The sequence below is a fragment of the Bombina bombina genome, chromosome 8 (genome assembly GCF_027579735.1).
Source record: "Bombina bombina isolate aBomBom1 chromosome 8, aBomBom1.pri, whole genome shotgun sequence".
Lineage (NCBI taxonomy): Eukaryota > Metazoa > Chordata > Amphibia > Anura > Bombinatoridae > Bombina > Bombina bombina.
The window spans coordinates 40,998,220-41,019,312 of NC_069506.1; the positions used below are offsets into that span (position 1 = coordinate 40,998,220).

At 34.1% G+C, this 21,093-nt stretch overlaps 1 protein-coding gene across 1 annotated transcript in view; it reads left to right on the plus strand.

Annotated features, from left to right (window-relative positions):
- The window catches only part of MEGF6 (multiple EGF like domains 6), a 681,655-nt gene that overhangs the window by 233,036 nt on the left and 427,526 nt on the right, over nt 1-21,093 (plus strand). The window contains exon 4 of the mRNA XM_053690339.1: nt 4,451-4,555. Within this exon, the coding sequence (XP_053546314.1) occupies nt 4,451-4,555 (105 nt within the window). The remainder of the gene's footprint in view (nt 1-4,450; nt 4,556-21,093) is intronic.

Sequence of the window (21,093 nt, forward strand, 5' to 3'; positions counted from 1 at the left end):
TGCCCTCCTTACATTCACCCGCCCCCTAACCCCTCTACCTCTTACTAATAACTCCCCACCTGCAACCCTCTCTACAATCTGTGCCTCCCCACTTCCAGTTCCAGAAGAATGTCCTCCTAGGCCCAAACCAGCCGTTTCCATGTCCTGGAGCCTATTCCTATTGATTTCTAAACATGCCGCTACCTGGTGACTAACAAAATCACCTCTCAGGCCTTTTACGGCCGTACCTAGGTCCTGTAACATTTCCCTCCCTCTGCCTAAAGAGGGTGCAGCCTGTTCATTCCCCATACCCTCTCTGAGGCCTAAGTAGGCCATAGACTGCTCCAGCACCTCATCTCCAGTTAGGCCCGCAACAGCCGAATTCTGGTCCAGGTCCAATTCAGCACTTAGGCCTAAGTAGGCCGTAACCTGCGCCTGAACAGTAGTAACTTTTATAGTACCCATAGCCTCATCCTCAAAAGCCCCTTCAAGTGTCCCCCCCGCAACCCCTAAATCTGTCACCCACATACCTTCCTGGCTTCCTTCAGCCACCGCCGCAACCTCAGCCTAGTCCTGAAAGCTGCGAACACTGGTCCCGAAACGATGACTCCCGCTGCCAACAACCGCCTCTGTCACAGTGCTGGACCGCACCGCCCGTCTGCTTGACCGACCTCCGTATCCAGGAGCCTTCTCCGGCATCTGCCTCAGGCTCCCAGAGTCACGTCTGCTCCCGACCGATGGGCTGAGCCTCTCAATCAGCCAATCAGATTTTTCCTACCTTAATTCCGAATTGGCTGATAGAATCCTATCAGCCAATCGGAATTTGAGGGACGCCATCTTGGATGACGTCACTTAAAGGAACCTTCATTCGTTGGGAGTCGCCGGAAGAAGAGGATGGATCCGCGTCGGCTGCTTCAAGATGGTCCCGCTCCGCGCCGGATGGATGAAGATAGAAGACGCCGCCTGGATGAACATGTCTACCGGTCCGGATGTCCTCTTCTTGCCGGATAGGATGAAGACTTCGGAGCCTCTTCTGGACCTCTTCTTGCTGGATAGGATGAAGACTTTAGACCCTCTTCTGGATGGATCGGTGATACCCGGCGTGGTATAGATAAGGTAGGGAGATCTTCAGGGGCTTAGTGTTAGGTTTTTTTAAAGGGGGTTTGGGTTAGATTAGGGGTATGTGGGTGGTGGGTTGTAATGTTGGGGGGGGTATTGTATGTTTTTTTAAAAGGCAAAAGAGCTGTTTTCTTTGGGGCATGCCCCGCAAAAGGCCCTTTTAAGGACTGGTAAGGTAAAAGAGCTGTTAACTTTTTATTTTAGAAAAGGGTAGTGCATTTTTTTTATTTTGGGGGGCTTTGTTATTTTTTTAGGGGGCTTAGAGTAGGTGTAATTAGTTTAAAATTGTTGTAATATTTTTTTATTTTTTGTAATTTAGTGTTGTTTTTTTTGTATTTTAGTTTAGTTGATTTAATTGTAGGTAGTTTATTTAATTAATTTATTGATAGTGTAGTGTTTAATTGTAACTTAGGTTAGGATTTATTTTACAGGTAATTTTGTAATTATTTTAACTAGGTAGCTATTAGTTATTAACTATTTAATAGCTATTGTACCTGGTTAAAATAAATACAAAGTTGCCTGTAAAATAAATATAAATCCTAAAATAGCTGCAATATATTTATTCGTTATATTGTAGCTATATTAGGGTTTATTTTACAGGTAAGTATTTAGCTTTAAATAGGATTAATTTATTTAATAAGATTTATTTTATTTAGTTAGATTTAAATTATATTTAATTTAGGGGGGTGTTAGGGTTAGACTTAGCTTTAGGGGTTAATACATTTATTATAGTAGCGGTGAGGTCCGGTGGGCAGATTAGGGGTTAATACTTGAAGTTAGGTGTCAGCGATGTTAGGGAGGGCAGATTAGGGGTTAATACTATTTATTATAGGGTTTTTGAGGTGGGAGTGAGGCGGTTTAGGGGTTAATACATTTATTATAGTGGCGGCGAGGTACGGTTGGCAGATTAGGGGTTAATAAATGTAGGTAGGTAACGGCGACGTTGATGGGGGGAGATTAGGGGTTAATAAATATAATATAGGGGTCGGCGATGTTAGGGGCAGCAGATTAGGGGTACATAGCTATAATGTAGGTTGCGGCGGTGTACGGAGCGGCAGATTAGGGGTTAATAATATAATGCAGGGGTCAGCGATAGCGGGGCGGCAGATTAGGGGTTAATAAGTGTAAGGTTAGGGGTGTTTAGACTCAGGGTACATGTTAGGGTGTTAGGTGCAGACTTAGGAAGTGTTTCCCCATAGGAAACAATGGGGCTGCGTTAGGAGCTGAACGCTGCTTTTTTGCAGGTGTTAGGTTTTTTTCCAGCTCAAACTGCCCCATTGTTTCCTATGGGGGAATCGTGCACGAACACATTTTTGAAGCTGGCCGCGTCCGTAAGCAACGCTGGTATTGAGAGTTGAAGTGGTGGTAAATATGCCTGTACGCTCCCTTTTTGGAGCCTAACGCAGCCCTTCAGAGAACTCTAAATACCAGCGTTGTTTAAAAGGTGCGGGGGGAAAAAAACACGCGTAGCTAACGCACCCCTTCTAACGCAAAACTCTAAATCTAGCCGAAAGGGTTTTACAGAGGATGGCAAGCTGCTTAAATTAATGAACTAATATAGTTTAACAAAATATACTTTTAAAGGGCAAATATTTAAACAACAGCTAGGTTATTAGTAGGGATGGGCAAATGTGCTGAAAGTGTAATTCATTTGGTAGAACAAATAGTCTTGTGAACATTCTTTTTGGACAATTGTATGTTGATAAGAATGAAAATCCATTAAAATTTGGTAATCAAATGTTATTTACGGTTTTCGAATGTTACTTTATTTTTTGAATGTTCATAATTGGATCGATTATCCACATTCGAAATTTTTAATGTAACATTCAATTTAACAAATACTATTCAGAAGTTCAATAGTTCATGTGGTAGGGAATTTAGTAAACTGATACATAATAGATACAACTATATCAATTTGAATGTTTCTATTTTGAATATTGCATAATTTGCATATCACTTTTAAAGAGAGCATTAGAAATACTATTACAAATATATAGATTCAAATTTTTCAAACTTGAATATTGCAAAATTTTAATCAAATTATTAGAAAATTTTAAATGCAATATTACATTAAAGAAAGCATTAGAAATACTATTACATTAAACAAATGTTAGCATGTTGAACAAGCAGTCGAAATTCGAAACAAACGAACAAATGTGTTAAAATTTGTTTCATTTTTTGAATGTTGCAAAATATTTGCTCATTCTTAGTTACTAGTCTACAGTGCATAGAGTTAAATGCACTGTTTATTTGGAAGAGTATTTTATAGCGTTAGATGCTAAAATTATTAATTTCACATTCAACCTGCATTCAAAGATAACAGGCAATTATCGTTAATACTTCATCAATTAGCCAACATGCTTAACGTTTTCATTGAATTCAAATTGTTTTCTTCTCTGAAGATCAACAAAATCAAAATACCCATTGATAAATTGGTGAAAATCCAGTTTGTTTGTTTTTATTGGTTTGAGTGTGTCTAACATAATTGTCATGTGATATCATATATAATGATATATTAAATGTGAATGTTACCTTTTGGGAGTTTGGAAATACATATTGATTATTTTTTATATATACAAGTTGAATAAATCATTCTCTTGTAATCTGTTTGCTTCCTCAAGGATATTTCATACATTAGAACTTTTTATACTCTCAATAAGACTTTTTAGTGCCATATGGAGAAGAAATAGCCTAGTGCGCTTTTGTAACCTGTTTTATTGCATTTTTAAGCTATTCAGTGTAGTATGAAGAATTGAAGCACTATATTACACCAGTGCTTAACTGGAGAAATACATAATATTCCCACTGGTCTTATAAGCTGTATAATAGACCTTTATATCTTTTTTTAAAATGACCCATATATCAACTAGTTATATTAACATACGTCAAACTGTATAAAATAATTTATAACATGCTATTATAATTATCCGAGCTTTTACAAATGAAATGACACAAAGCATCCATTGTTACACTGCAAGATGATATGTCTTGAGGATTAGAAAAACTAAAATTCACTGCCTCGCAGCAGCCAAAGCAATATTTTAAGGACAAAGTCATAATTACTTTATCCATTGGTGATAGATCTTAGTATTTCATGTGTTGAGAATAAAAAGTGTGTGTGTTTTGTTATAATATTTTTGGCTAGTTGGCTAAACAGCTCTTCAGAGGAGAGTCCACCCCAGGTTGTATCAGTTAGAGTTGTCTAAGTCTATTTGTAATATACAGTATATTGTATACCCTCATGATCTTGTACATTAGCATTACAGATTACAAATAATTGATAATAAGAATAATAACTATAATTAAATGTTATTTTAGGAGAATAACTAACTCTTCTTATACTTTCTTGCAGCCGCCTGCAGCTCTGGCGTTTGTTACAATGGAGGAAATTGCGCAGTAGGATCTTCCCAGCTTTGTCTTTGTCCATCAGGTTTCCAAGGACCACGCTGCCAGTATGGTAGGTCACAAAGGTCTTATATAATTATATGTTGCCAGATTTCAGACATAGAAACAAGTCATATGTCACATTAAGATAAATAACTTAGGTGTCTCTCGACAAATGACAGTAACATATCTATTCATCTTATTCTTAGGGCATATAGGAAAATGAAGATCAGCTAATGGGATAGTAAAAATTACTACATTTTTCTGCAGTCTTCCAATAGCTTAACATATCAGCAGAGTCTGAGCAGTATTAGATTAGCTTAACACCTTGTTTTCTGCAAATGTTTTTTAATGCTCAAACTCCACCTACTATTTTCCTTATTTGGAGGATGAAGTCTGTAGTTTAGTCTGGAGATGATAAGGCTTGCCACTGCCACTGTGTTAACAAAATCTCCATGGCTTAGCTTCAGCAGAAAAGGTAAGATAAACTGCAAATGAGGGACAGATTTGTGGCAATGTTAGGTTTGGGAGGCCTACTATTTTATTTTTAGGACTGGAAAATAGTGAACGTATATTGCAAAGTTATTTTATTATGTAATAATTAAAGGGACACTATCCGGTAAATTTATTTTTTTACCTGTTTCCAATGACTTGTTATACCCGCTTCAGAGTATAAAAGGTCTGAGCTCCTTTATGTTTATTTTTGTATTTGAAACATCTGTTTTGTTCTTTGAAACCACAACCCTTCAAAATGGGCTGAGCATGCAAGGAAATGATTTTATTACTTTCTGTACAAACACACTTCTTTACATTATCTATGTGTTTAAACCAAAGCCCAATACTTAGAGAGAACAATTGAAAATTAACATTTTATTGCTTATCTCTTCTAACTCCCACAAGGAGTGTAATTTATTCTGCTGGCTGTGTTTACACAGCTTTTCTTTAGCCTATACTTAAGTATAGAAACTATCAGTATAGGTAGGGGTACCACAGGCAAAATCAGCTATTTCAAATGCTGATATAAAGTAAAAGCAGCTATTTGTAAACAATGTAATACACTCCAGCAGGTAAAATGGATCATTGGGAACAAATTAAACGGGAGAAAATATAAGGGTATACTGTCCCTTAAAGCATTTTATATTACAATCTCAAAGTGTTTACTTTCCCTTTAACCTCTCAGCTTTAGGTTGCAGTAATGTGAAGATTTTTTTTCAAGCACTTCAATATATAAAGCCTGTTTGCTAAGTTGTTTAAGACTGATAATAAATTAACTTCATGTCTGTAACTTAAAGGGACATAAAACCCCAAATCTTACTTTCATGATTCAGATAGAGCAGGCAATGATACACATCTTTCCAATTTATTTCTATTATCTAATTTGTTTTCAGTTTAAAGGGACAGTCTACTATCAAATTGGTTTCCTCTTAATGTGTTAATGCATACCAGCTGCAGAGTATACATTGCTCATGTATGTTTATTTTTGTAAATCCAAAAGCTGGATTTTCTCTTTGAAACCACAACCCTACAAAATAGGCTAAGCTTGCAGAGAGATCAGACATCCTTATCTTATTACTCAAATGCTTCCCTTTCTTATCTCTGTCTCTATACAATACTTAGAAAGAACAATCACCATTTTTCAACTTTATCCCTTCCACTCCCCACTAGGAGTGTCATTTCTTCAGCTTGGTGTGTTTATATAGCTTGTCAATAGCCTTTCAGTAAAGGGAGGGATACCACAGGCAAAAGCAGCTATTCCAGATGCTGATATAAAAGCAAAGGGCATAATTGTAAACAATTTAATACATTCCAGCAGGTAACGGATCATTGTGAATAAATTAAAGTGGAGAAAATTTTAATGTAAACTGTCCCTTTAATTTTGACTTTACTGTCTCTTTAAGGTCTTAATTATTTTATATACTAGAGTGAGTATTATCTACATATGTTGTATGAAACATTTAAATCTGCTTTAATATACACACATGTGGGCTTTCTAATAATGCTATAACCTTTTTGTTGCTTACAGTAAAAGTAAATCTTTTTTGCATTGGGTAAACAATTCAAAATTATAGAATTCTTTTACCTGGATATAACAAACCAGCATTAAAATTATAGCTTTCAGAACTGTATTTTCATTTGAATTTACATTTCAATTTGATGTTATCAAATGACTATGGAGATGTAAAACAGTAGTTTGCATTTAAACTGTAAACACCCAATTCCAATAATAGAAATGAAAATAAAATACATTTTTTGCTCTGGATTAAATCTTTCATTTATGTTTCTTTTTTCTTTATCCACATCTAAGTAACACTCCTGGTTTGGTTGGTATTGCAGTACCATACAATATATTCAAATAGGAGAAGCACACATAAAATTAATTGCCAAATTATTCATTTTGAGTAGTTTAACTAATAAATAAAATTAACTTGTCTCATATATAAAAAATACAATATATATTTTAGATGCTACTCTACTAGTACTACCATTAAAGTTCATGATTTCTGTAAATGCAGAATTTCATACTAATAAGTATTTTTGATTTCTTTATGATGATGCTCTTTTGAATCTTTTGATCCTACCTCCTTCCCCCCTCTCCCTCCTTCCACCTCCCTGCCGCTCTTAGCATACATTTTTTCTGTAGCGTAGCAGTCCCACCTGTTACTGCCCCTCCCGCCCCCCTCCAGCGATGGGCCGCCCACCCGCCTCCCTCCTAACCCTCCCATGCCACCATGCCCTCTCTGCTTCGGTACCTCTGCAAAACTATTTCTGCACTGCCCCACTCGTGGGGCATGCAGAAATAGCGCAATCTCGCTACTTTAAGCGAGACCGCAGCAGAGAGAGTCCGAGGGCTTTTTGATCAGCGCTTGTCTCGCGCAATCTCTACTGTGCATCGGCGCTGGTCATTAAGGGGACCAGGTATGTTTGTCTTGCGCAGTATCTACTGGGCTTGACTGCGTCGGACAAACATACTTGGCCTTTTATTATATAGGATATGGATATTAAGAAGATTTTCCCATCTTCTAAGACAAATATGAATTGTCAGAATCATATTTTTAGTAAAAATAGTTTTGTTTTTCAGCCAATCAGAATAATGGGTACGCTGAACTTTGACATTAGGTTGCCTATGGTTAACCCCATCTTATAAATAGATTGAGGTCATTGAGGATGAACCAGACTACACTGGTGGATTCTATAAAAATGACCCTGTTGCTTCGGTTAAAGGGACATTAAACACTAAATATGTGATAGGTAGAATGATGCATTCAGAGAAAAGAAAAGTCTGAGAATAACATGTAGATGTATTTTTTAAGGTTTTATTAGCTGTTTAGATATTGACAAAAAAAGTGTAAATTTTTAGTGTCTATAAAACAATGGGAGCTGCCATGTTGTAACTTAGGTTACTTTCTCTGCTGTGGCCAATTAGGGACAGTTATAAATAGGTCACTAGAGTGTGCAACCAATGGCTGTGTGGAATATAACAGTGCTCTGCACTTCCATTTCTAACAGGAACTTAAAAGACCATCATAATCTCAGTATGAAATTACAGGGAAAGGGGACAAAATAAATAATGAAAGTACATTGCAAAGTAGTATATATATATATATATATATATACAGTATGTATATATATATATATATATATATATATATATATATATATATATATATATATATATATATATATAAAGTTTATAAATTTATATTACCATCACAAAGTGTTTAATATCCCTTTAAGGGAAAGAAGTATTGTTATTTTAAGTATATGAGAGCTTATAATTATTATAAATAATATTTATAATTTCAATTTACAAGTGATTTATTTATCTATTGAACTTAAGGTTTAGGAAGAAGGGCTTATGCCAGGCATTCAGTTAAAGGTGATTGCTTAGTTGGAGGATACTTAGTTTAAGAAGAATATATTTTAGGAGTTAATTTTTTGGGCTTGATTGCATTGGGAGTTTCATTCTTGAGTGTATTAATTGTTGTAAAGGGGTTTGGGTGTATAGTGGCTAGTGTAAACTCAATTTCCCAATTTTCAAATTTGATGGAGGCAGTCCAGCCTTTCTATAGGGAGAGGAAAAAGCACAATTTTCAGAGGTATATTACAGCAAAAGCAGGAAAAATATGTAATGAATGTATAATGCAAGGTTCTTTTATTTTCCTTATTTTAAATTTTATTGTGGAATTCATTTTCATTCAAATTCCTCTTTAAACGGGCAGTAAACACCTTTTAATTACAAGACATGTCTGTTGTGTTTTTAAAGCAATTAACATCCTATTTTACAATTATTTTGCAATAGCCAAACTCCACCCAAAATGTATTTTATTTGGAGGAGCCAATCTCGTCTTTATTCTGCAGACAACAAGCCTAATAATGGTCATAAAGTTATTTTAAAGTACTCTGTTTTGCAGTTGTTATCAGTTAAAAACAATTAGTAAAACATATGAAGCATGGTTAGCCTTGACAAGTCAGCAGGGTGCCTTTCATGTTCTGAGAAGTAGAAATTGCTAAATTTTCAGGGTTAAATTACATGAAAAGGGGCAACATAAATAATGTAAATATATTGCAAAGTTGTTTCATTATGCATAACAAACATCTCAAGGTTTTTACTAGATCTTTAAGGAATTGCTTCCAAATTAATTTGAAACCATCAGTATGGAATAGAATGCTGCAGCGTAATGCAAATAAATACACCTAGAAAACAGCTTAGCAAATAAACAATGCAAATGTCTACAAATTAACTTCAAATGTACCTTGAATCATTTAGCTAAAAGAATGTAACAGTTTGTTGTTTAATTGTCTTGCAATGTCCTCATGCCTTCAGCACATAAATAGATAAATACTACAAAAAGTATACTTCATGCCTAAAAAGGAAAGTTCCCTTCTGTCTTATGTATTATTTTATAGTCTGAATGTTTTCATAATCTGTTTAAACAAATCAGGTCTCAAGAGTTCCCATCCACAATGTTAGAGGGGGTATTCACTAGCTGCAGATATTACCAGCACATGCTCCATCTGGAATATAATTCTGCATGCCCATCTGGTGTGCTGCGAATTACCATTAATGTATAGTAATTGCTAAATGTTAATGTACTGTTAAATCTGCCCTTAACAGAAGAGAACTGTAAAACATATTAAAACTGTAACTCTTGTTTTTTTCAAGATTGTTTAAAAAGTTAAATCACACGAATGTTGTGAAAAGAGAAAAGTTAAATGAAAATATATAATTTTCTGTACATATATATATATATAGCGTAGATAAACTCAGAGGTCAAAGGTACAAGATGTGTGGAACTGATAATGCACTGAGTGTTATTTTGTGCTCAGTCTTGCACAAACAAGTTGTAGTTATATTAGTAAAAATTTTTTATAGTAGCTACAATTTAGCAAAATGTGCCCACAATTTATTAAAATTTACATTAGTTAGTTAAATTTGCCCACAATTTAGTAAAACATATTCATGAGTTAGTAAAATGTGCCCAGAATTGAGTAAAACGTGAATAATTTAGTATAATGTGCCCACGATATAGTAAAACGTGCAAGATTTAGTAAAACATCTACATGACTTAGTAAAATGTGCATGAATTATTACAATGTACACAATTTAGTAAAACGTACACAATTTGGTAAAACATGTGCATGATTTAGTAAAACGTACACAATTTGGTAAACCATGTGCATGATTTAGCCAAACGTACACAATTTGGTAAAACGTGCATGATTTAGTAAAATGTACACAATTTGGTAAACCATGTGCATGATTTAGAAAAACGTACACAATTTGGTAAAACGTGCATGATTTAGCAAAATGTACACAATTTGGTAAAACGTGCATGATTTAGTAAAACGTGCATAATTTAGTAAAACGTGTATGATTTAGTAAAATGTGAAAAACATGTACTCAATGTACTCAATTAGTAAAACATGTGCATGAATTAGGTAAACATGTGCACAATTTAGTAAAGCATGTGTAAGATTTAGTAAAATGTGCACAAATTAGTAAAACGTGCATGAATTAGTAAAACGTGCATAATTTAGTAAAATGTGAAAAACATGTAGTAAAAGGCATATGATTTAGTAAAATGTGAAAAACATGTAGTAAAAGGCGTATGATTTAGTAAAATGTGAAAAACGTAGTAAAAGGCGTATGATTTGGTAAAATTAGAAAAACATGCACAATTTAGTAAAACACACAATTTAGTCAAACTTTCACGAATTAGTAAAACGTGCACAATTTAGTAAAATTTGCATGAACTAGTAAAACGTACACAATTTATTAAAATGTGCACAATTAAGTAAACCGTGCATGAATTAGTAAAACATGCACAATTTAGTAAAACGTACATGAATTAGTAAAACATGCAAAATTTTGTAAAACGCACACAATTTAGTTAAATATCTACATGATTTAGTACAACACTCACAATTTAGTAAAACTTGAATGAATTAGTGAAACGTGCACAATTTAGTTAAACGTGCATGGATTAGTAAAACGTGCACAATTTAGTAAAATGTGCACAATTTAGTAAAACGTGCATGAATTAGTAAAATGTTCTCATGATTTAACAAATAGTGAGCACAATTAAGCACTTTATATATATATATATATATATATATATATATATATATATATATATATATATATATATATATATATATATATATATATATATATAGTGATCTGAGCTGGCAAAGGATTGCTTCAATGCAAAATAGAGACCCTGCATAAAAAGAATTACATCTTTGGGCAGGAGCAGGGGCCAAACTAGACATTGTCTGGGGGATATACCCCATGGGACAGGAGTAATGGGCACAGTACAGAATAGTCCCCCTCTGGCTGCCGTAGCCTACACAATGCACAGACCGCAGAGCACAGAATGGATCTGCATTCACAGCACAAAGAATACCCCACTATAGAGCATAATGGTTTGTACTCCTGTAATAGGTTTTAAATGGGCGGTGCATTGCTTCCTCTTCTGTCTGTGACTTGCTTATACAGTTTTGTTGTAATTTTATTCTCAATAATAATAATAATGATATGTAAAGTAAACATGAAAAGTAAAGAAAACATTTCTGAAATGTAAGGCAAAGGGATCTTGAACTCTAATATTTCTACATAGCTTAAAGGGACATTAAATACCTGTTTCTTTAGTTTAAAAAGTGCACTTTGTCACACGCTCCCTACAGGGGACCAATAATGCTTCAAACTGTCAAAACCAGCTGTTTGATTTACAGCATTTGAAGATTACAGAATTTGCTTTGTGGCCTCTTAGGGAACGAGGAACAAGCACTCATTTTAAACAAAAGCAAGAGGTGTTTAATGTCCTGTTATATATACGTTAATAAGCTATTGATAATTTATTTTTCTTACTGGATAGAAGCTTTATCGCTATAGATATCTCATATCTTCAGGGAGGGAAGGGGGGTCATTAGTAGGTCTTTGCAGGCTCGGACCTACCTAGCTGATAGAGGTCTAACTGATGTGGGATGCTCTGCCTTTAAAGGGACAGTATACACCAATTTTCATATAACTGCATGTAATTGACACTGCTAAAAAGAAGAATATGCACAGATACTGATCTAAAAATCCAGTATAAAACCTTTTAAAAACTTACTTAGAAACTCTTAGTACTATTGATGAGGTTAGCTGGAACACCCAGTGAAAGGGGATGGGAGAAGACACCCCCCTTCCCTGCATATGAAAATACAGATTAGACAAACAGGAGCCGCAGGAATCTGAAGACATCAGTATACATCTGACACTTTGGGGCTTGGTTAGGAGTCTGTAAATCAGCACAATGTTATATAAAATAAGCAAAAGTCTACATTGTTACAAAACAGTGTAATACCCCTAGATGGGCTGTATAAATGGATCATCTACAAAACATTTATGCAAAGAAAAATCTAGTGTACAATGTCCCTTTAATTGCCCGGGCCTATTTTTGGTTCCAGTCTTGGGTCTTTGGCATTGACATTGGTGTTTGGAATACTGTTGTAGTATAATGTTTCCTCCAACTCTACTTCAGATAGTTCTGTTTATATTGAAACAACATAAAAAAAAACTAAAACAACCCAATTTTTTTTTTATGTTTAAAATTTGCTTTCCTTACAAATACACAAGAGAATATTTGGCACTTCTGCGTACCGTTAAAAAAAAACTTTCCTACTTCAGAGATTTAGTTCCTAAATAAAGAAAATATGTTATTAAAGTTGTGTATAGGAAACCCAGTCGTACAAAAACCTCGTTTTTATTAATGCCAACATTATTTTTTGGAGGCAGCATGTACTGAGTTCCTAATGTGAATCACAGACATAAAATCGCTTGTTACATTCTTCCGCTAGCTTACAACTGCTGATTCAGTCTGCTCATTCTTTTTTTAATGCTAGAACTCACGAAAAGGACTCTAATTGTTTTTACAGTTGTGAATGGTTAAAACTGTAGAACAAACGGACTTAAACCAAAACATTTTACAGGGACCATCTTAAAGGGATATGGAAAGCAAAATTAAAGGTACATGATGAAAGCCTAAAATAAGCTACCAGGGTTCAGACAGAGCATGTCATTTTAGGAGACTTGTCAAGCCTACATTTACATTGTTATTTCTTTATACACATTTATTTTCACTGTGTGCATATATATATATATATATTTATCTCCAAACCTAGGTAGGCATAGGGGCAGCAATGCACTATTAGGAGCTATCTGATGATTGATGACTATGAACATATGCCTCGTCATTTGCTTACCAGATGTATTCAGATAGGTCTTAATAGTTGCTGCTCTGGAGTTGACTTTAAAGGGACGGTATACACAAATTTTTATTTAACTACATGTAATAGACACTACTATAAAGAATAATATGCAAAGATATTGATCTAAAAATCCAGTATAAAACCTGTTAAAAACTTACTTAGAGGCTCCCAGTTTAGCACTGTTGAAAAGGTTAGCTGTGACACCAACTGAAAGTGGTTCTATAGCAAAAAAAGCAGACCCCCCCCCCCTTCCCCTGCATATGAAAATACTCTTTACACAAACAGGAGCAAGCTGGAGTAGGTATACATCAGTATTCTCTTAAAACTTTGGGGCTTGACTGGGAGTCTGAAAATCAGTACAATCTTATTTAAAAAAATAAGCAAAACTATTCTTTTTTTATTTTTTAAAAGCTGTATAAGCTATATAAATGGATCATATAAAAAAACATTCTAGTGTATAATGTCCCTTTAACACCTTTGCAGGGCTACATTTAGCAACCAATGCAGATGCAGAGAAACATGTTAACACTAAAACAGTAGTAACTTTAACTAGAAGCATTTTTGCTAATATGTATATATTGTAAATATGTTACTATTCAAAGATGTAATTCATTTATGTGCGTTTAAATTTTGACCAGAATGTCCCTTTAAGTATAACACTCCAAAGCTGAATGTATTAGATGCGATAATTCTGTAACCATATGCAGATATCCGAGCCCCTCAGAGAGCAACAGATTATTCTAGCAGGGAATATAATCATTCCAGTTCTACCAATAGGACACAGCCACCTGTACCATTACAAACGACAAGCTTTAAAGTCTTGTTGCTCGCATTCTCCACCCAGCACGGACACAACCCCTGCTTCTTTTTCATTACTAGTTGCTTTAATAGCTGTAAAATGCGTGAGGCTTCCCAACGAGCAGACAAAATAAAACATAAGGTGCTTGTTTCTTGTGTCCCAGATCTGTTCAGTACAATCTTTCTTTTGCTTTCTACTATTTAAATGAGAAAGCCAAGTTAGCGAAGAGAATGGACCTCTCAGAAATGTGACCTATTTTACTATTAATTCTTTAATTGATAGAAAAGCAGCTTGTGTCTAATTCAATACAGCTTATAACAATATAAATAAAAGAAAAACAATAAATGCTTTTAAACTTCTCTATTTAGTAAATGTAACAGTCTGGTGATTTTCTATTTTTGCACTGTCTGTAATCTGCTTGTTATAGTGTCCTGCATCAGTTCATTCTTTCATTATGGGAGTGAAGAATATAATAAAAGCTTTTATTTTTATACTTTATTTGAATCATCAAAAGATTTAGTAATAGTGACAGAATTCCCCTTCATTAACGACGGAATAGAAAGATTTTTGCAATAATAAATATAATAATACATATTTATGTTTTTATATGTGTATATACACATAGTAACACAAAATTATATATGTATATAAGCATATAGATATATATTAACAGTATAAACAAAGTCCCCATTGAATGCAATGTAAAAGCACTTTTTAGTGCGTTTTTTTTTCTAACACCCCACACCTTCACACTTTAACCATGCAGTTTTTTCTTTTTTTTAAATGCTACAATTTTTTATTTTAGAGAACAAACCTCAAACTGTATTTTGGGGGCAATTGGGACCATTTAGAAAATTAACCAGAGATCTGATCTCTAGTTAATTTTGGGAACACTAATTACTCGCTTTAGCAATAACCAGTCACTAGTAATGGCAGGTTATTTATCGAGCGCCCATTTAGGGGTGCACAATAAATTAGCGCTACACTTGTAATCTAGCCCAAAATGTATTAGAAAGAAAAAGTGCTTTTTGTAAACACTATTAATGTTTCAGTAATTACTTTTACTGTGGAGGTGGCACATAGGGCACCAGCGTTTAGGTATTGGTTCTGGTCCTGTTCAGCAGAAATGTATTGCTTTATTGCTGGCACACGAACAAAAACACAAACAAAAACATAAGTACTTGGCTTTAGATTTTAGTAGAAACTCTTGTGCTCCAAAAATGCTTCAATTCAAATCTGATAATAAATGCTTATGCGCATTCAGTTTTCACTAGAATTACCCTTTAAAGGAAAAGTCTAGTCAAAATTAAAGTTTCATGATTCCGATTTACTTCTATTATCATTCTATTATCATTTTCTTTTTCATTCTCCTGGTATCTTTATTTTAAAAAGCAGGAATGTAAGCATAGCACCTGGGTAGCACTTTCTGATTGGTGTCTAAATGTAGCCACCAATGAGTAAGCGCTACCAAGATGCTGAACCAAAAATGGTCCGGTTACTAGCTTACATTCAAATTAAGATACCAAGAGAACGGAGACAAATTTATAATAGCAGTAAATTAGAAAGTTCCTTAAAATTATATGTTCTATCTGAATCATGAAAGTTTAATTTTGACTAGACTATCCCTTTAATATTCAAGACAGGATTGCCTGTCAGCAATGAGGCTAATTAGGCTTGGCAGCTATCCTTATGTTCCTCGTGGGCGGGCTCAATCTGCACCCAGAAAAGGAATAAAAACTGCATACATAGAGGTGGTTCAAAACAATAAAATAAGGACATGCAAAACATTAAAGAGACATGGTAGTTTGAAAGTTTTATCCTGCATACGAATGTGTAGTGATTTCGTTAAACCCCTTCTCTAGAAAAGAGAAAATTTGCCCAAAGTATCAGATAATTTCACTCAGTTTAAACTAAAATAGAGCCTTTTTTTTCTTTAACCTATGAAAACTATATATACATTTGGCATAAAGAGCGCTTTCATTTGATACGTTTCAACTAGATATTTATTCACAGAATTCAGAAATTATTATAAAATTACCCAAAAAAGTAAAATAAATATATATAAAAAGATTAACTCCTTTGCTAACAAGAATTTCAGAGAAAAAGTTGCTCAAAGTACCGGCGAATTTCTAACATTTTTGCCATAATTCTGATTAAACAGAAAAAGAGCTTTTGATTTTTTGATTTACCTATGAAAACTATATATATATATATATATATATATATATATATATATATATATATATATATATATATATATATATATATATATATATATATATATATATATATATATATATATATATATTTAAAGTAGCCAAGGTATTGATCTAGTCCCATTGATCTATGTTTGATGCTACTATTTAACTACCAGATATGATCATATAAAAAAAAATTGTTAACTTGTTTGCAAACTTCTTGCTGAACTTATTTACACAAAACTACTGCAATCATATGAGAAATGGTTATAAAAGCTTCTATGGGGTCCCCTTTGCTCATAAATAGCTGACATGCATTGTTTTGCCATTGCTTTTTGGCTATTAGAATGGTGCTAATTGCAGTATCACATCTTACGTGAAATTCATGGCATTGAAAGGGTTAATCAGTTATCTTGTAAGGTTAATTTTGTATGCAGAGTAGAGATTACCCTCCCACCTGACACCTCCCACTCACTGTTCCCTACCTGATCCCTCCCAAACTGCTCTCTTCCTCCCCCCCCCACACTGGTCACCAACATCTTAAGTAGTGGCAGATGTTTTGCCAGTATCCAGTTTTTATTTTATTTATTTAATTTTATTATTATTGTCTTCACAGTATAGTGATCACTCAACTCTCCCACCACTCTGATCCCCCCAAACACCTCTTTTAACCCTCCCTCCTCTTACTACTGGTGGCCATCTTAGGTTCTGGCAGCTGTCTGAAGGAACCCAGTTTCATTTTTGTTATTATTTTTATTTATTTTATCTTTTTTTTCAGTAGTATAGTGGTTTCCCCCTACGTCCCCCTCCCTGTGATCATTAATTATGCCTCCCCTTTTTTCTCTAGTGTAGCTTCCCATCCCTCCCGTTTCCTTAAAAAAAATTGCTGTAGCATAGGGCCCCTCCCACTCCCTTTCCCTCCATTCCCCCTCTGCCTCTGTGCTGCCTTTAAACATTTTATTATGATTGGATATGACTATATATTTAACCCATTCAGACACTAGTTAGCTCCCAGTAATGCATTGCTGCTCATTAGGTTACTTAGGTATGCTTTAAAAAAAATAAACCAATAGAATACATTTGAAGCTGGTTGAAAAATCTCTTACAATTGCATGTCCTATCCGAACCATGAAAGTTTTTTTTTTGGCATTCATGTCCCTTAAAGAGTAAGAGACAGTCTGCAGTATCATTTTTATTGTTTTAAAATATAGATAATCCCTTTTATTACCCATTCCCCAGGTTTGCATAACCAACACAGCTATATTAATACACTTTTTACCCTCTCTGATTACCTTGTATCTAAGCCTCTTCTGACAGCCCCCTGGTCACATGACTTTTTTATTATTGACTTGCATTTTAGCCAATTAGTGCTCTGTTGTGCTGACTCTTAAATAACTCCACGGGGGCGTGAACACAATGTTATCTATATATCCCACATGAATTAGCAGTATCCTATTATGAAAAGCAAATAAAAAAGCATGTGATAAGAGGCTGTCTGTAGTGGCTTAGAAACAGGCAGAAATTTAGAGCTTAAAATGTTATAGAATATATTAATATAACAGTGTTGGTTGTACAAAGCTGGGGAATGGGTAGTAAAGGTGTTATCTATCTTTTTAAACAATAACCATTTCAGTGTTGGCTGTCCCTTTAAAATTACTTGACTTATTTGCAGGTTTAGTCATTTATATGCTGCCTGCTGTATATTGTATGTGCAAACATTTCCTTTTCCGTAATAAAACAAAAGGTCCTGAATTGCACTGTGGTCATTAACTGAGATAATGACTTACAATTTTAGAACAGATCCAATTTGAAGTAAATATGTTGGTTTCCTGACCTGAGCTATCTCATTGGTATTTACTGTCTTTTTTAAGCATCAAGTTAAACTAATCATGCAACTTTAGTGCTGTGTACAGACTGATTTAAATTATCAACCAGCATGAGAAAACTAGCAGACGTTAGACAATTAGGGAGAAAGGCTAATTTGATGGTAACTTTTAAATTGTGCTAGAAAGTAAACCCAGTGTAAAAATATTATTATTATTTTTTATTTTTTTATTCTTTTTTAAAAAAATGAGGAATTATTATTTTATTACTGTAAATTTAAAGGGATAGTAAACACAAAAAAAAATGTTATTGTTTAAAAAGATAGATAAGCCTACCGAGGTTTAGCTTTCAACTAAGAATACCAAGTGAACAAAGCAAATTTGATAATAAAAGTAAATTTGAAATTTGTTTTAAATTGCATGCCCAATCTGAATCATGAAAGTTTGACTTGTACTTTACTATCCAATGACATTGTTGAATAAATTCAGAGATCACAATGATGCCATATTTTATAAAATATTCTGGTTATATGTGTCTTATGATTCGTATCATGTCAGAGTTTTAGTAACATATGCAGTGACACATTGTTTCTCATCCAGCATCTGGAAGCAGGTGTTTCCAGATGCAATAAATGTGAATATGTTCTATGACCAATGGAAAATGACGCACCCAGACTTGGCCAACTGAATCTACAGTAAATCCTTTTGAAAATGTGCCAAAGCTTTTTAGTAAATTAGAAATGGATCCTATGATAACAAGGTTGACAATTACTTATGATTATTACTAAAAATTATTTAATGCCGGTGTCCATATGATATAGAATTACCATATGGGCTAGACTAATAGATGCTTGTTAGGCTGTTTTGGGGTTTCATTGTTCAGACAAGATATTTGAAATCCATTGAATCTTCATCTATCTTTTTCCAGCCGATGGGTAGTGGGCATTACTGCAATTAACATGTTTAATTGTACCAGGTACCCAATACACAATATTTTGCACATTACGGGCCAAATAACAAGTGGAGCACTAATTTAACGCTCGCCCGTAAACGGGGAAATTTGCCCCTTTACAGGCACACGATAAATAACCAGCCATTACAAGTGCGCTCAGACCTCTGGTTAATTTTAACAAAGTGCCCCAATCAGCCCCAAACTTAAGTGTTTTTTTCTCTAATTAAAACAACAGATAATAGCATCTTTAATCTTTATGAGGTTAAATGTGCCTTTACATTGTGGTCTATGGGATCTGTGTGTTCCCAGTAAATATATATGTTTATGCTTATATACATATATATATTTATGTTTTAATATATGTATATATGGATATTTCAAATGACAAAATAAATACAAATTAGTTATTTGTAAATAATTTGACACACCTGCAGATAAAATATGACGGTCTACATTAAAAGTGGAGTGCTATTGATAACGCATGGTGAGCTATTAATATCGCAGGCTACAGAATAGCCGATAATCTGCTATTAAAAGTCTCTTTAGCTCAATCTATACTTTTAATGAATAGCACCAACTCACTAAACATTGTTGTGAGTTATGTGTTGTGCACATTTTTTGTAGCATACCCCTTAGAAGTCTATAAGAAGAGGGATTTAATGCAGCCAAGTTATAAGACCTCCAGATGTTAGTGTAACTGAGGCTTTCACTCCAGCAATAACTTTCCGCTTGTAATATGAGCGCAAGAAAAATATTGGTTTAACTTGAGCAGTGTAAGCACTCAATAGCGCTAATATTTTAAAGGGACATGAAATTCCAAATTTTGCTTTCGTGATTCATGTAGGGAATACAATTTTAAACTACTTTCCAATTTACTTACTGTATATTCTCCTCTCTTCTCTTAGTATGCTTTGTTGAAGTAGCATAAATGCATTACTGGGAGCTAATGGAATGCATTTGAAGAGTCAATAATATGAGGAATATATGTGCAGCTACTAATCAGCAGCTGCTAAGCTTACCTAGGTATCATTTTCAACAAAGGGTAAAAAGAGAATAAAACAAGTTAGATAATAGGAGTAAATTGTTAAACGGACATTGTACACTAGATTTTTCTTTGCATAAATCTTTTGTTTTTGCTTATTTTTAAATAACATTGTGCTGATTTTCAGACTCCTAACCAAGCCCTAAAGTTTTAGATATATACTGATGTCTACAGACTCCTGGTTGTGTAATGGATCTTTTCAAATGCAGGGGAGGGGGGGTCTGCTCCTCCAGTTTTCCCTTTCTCAGACCCTTTCAGTGGGTGTCCAAGCCTAACCTCATCAACAGCGCTAAACTGTAGCTTCTAAGTAAGTGTTTAAAAGGTTTTATACTGGATTTTTATATCGGTATCTGTGCATATTCTTCTTTATAGTAGTGTCTATTATATTTAGTTATAAGAAAATTGGTTTACACTGTCCCTTTAAGATATTTAAAATCACATTATCTATCTGAATCATGAAAGAAAAAATGTGTGTTTCATGTCCCTTTAAATAATACTGTTAACTTTATTCTCCTTTTTTCTATGCTATACTTAGTTCATTGACAGTTTATTATTGCTGACATTTTTTGTGCTACACTATAACTGTATTGTTCTGTAGTGATTTTGTGTCCCACACTAAATTAAACACATTTCCAGCATAACAAATCTGTTTTGAATTGTGTTGCTCAGTCATATGAAGCATGCAGTTAACATGATAGATATATGATACACAATGAGGGGATCATTAGCCTAATCTATATGTATTTTCCACTTCTTGCTAATTTTCTCAAATGAACAGTTTTAATCTATGCAAATCTTACAGCTGAGTTACTGACAGAGAGGAAAATAGTGACAATATTTTCCACCACATTAGTCGGCTGATGTCTTGGCTGAAATTCATGATGACAATAATGTAGATGTTATTAAGTAAAACACTACAAGTTAGAAATAAAATTGTAATCGTGCTATGAAAATGTAAGCATGAAATGCCATTTAGCATTTTATTTATATGTAACAATGACTTCTTTTAAGATTGTCTAGGAGTTTTATATCGTGTTTTACAC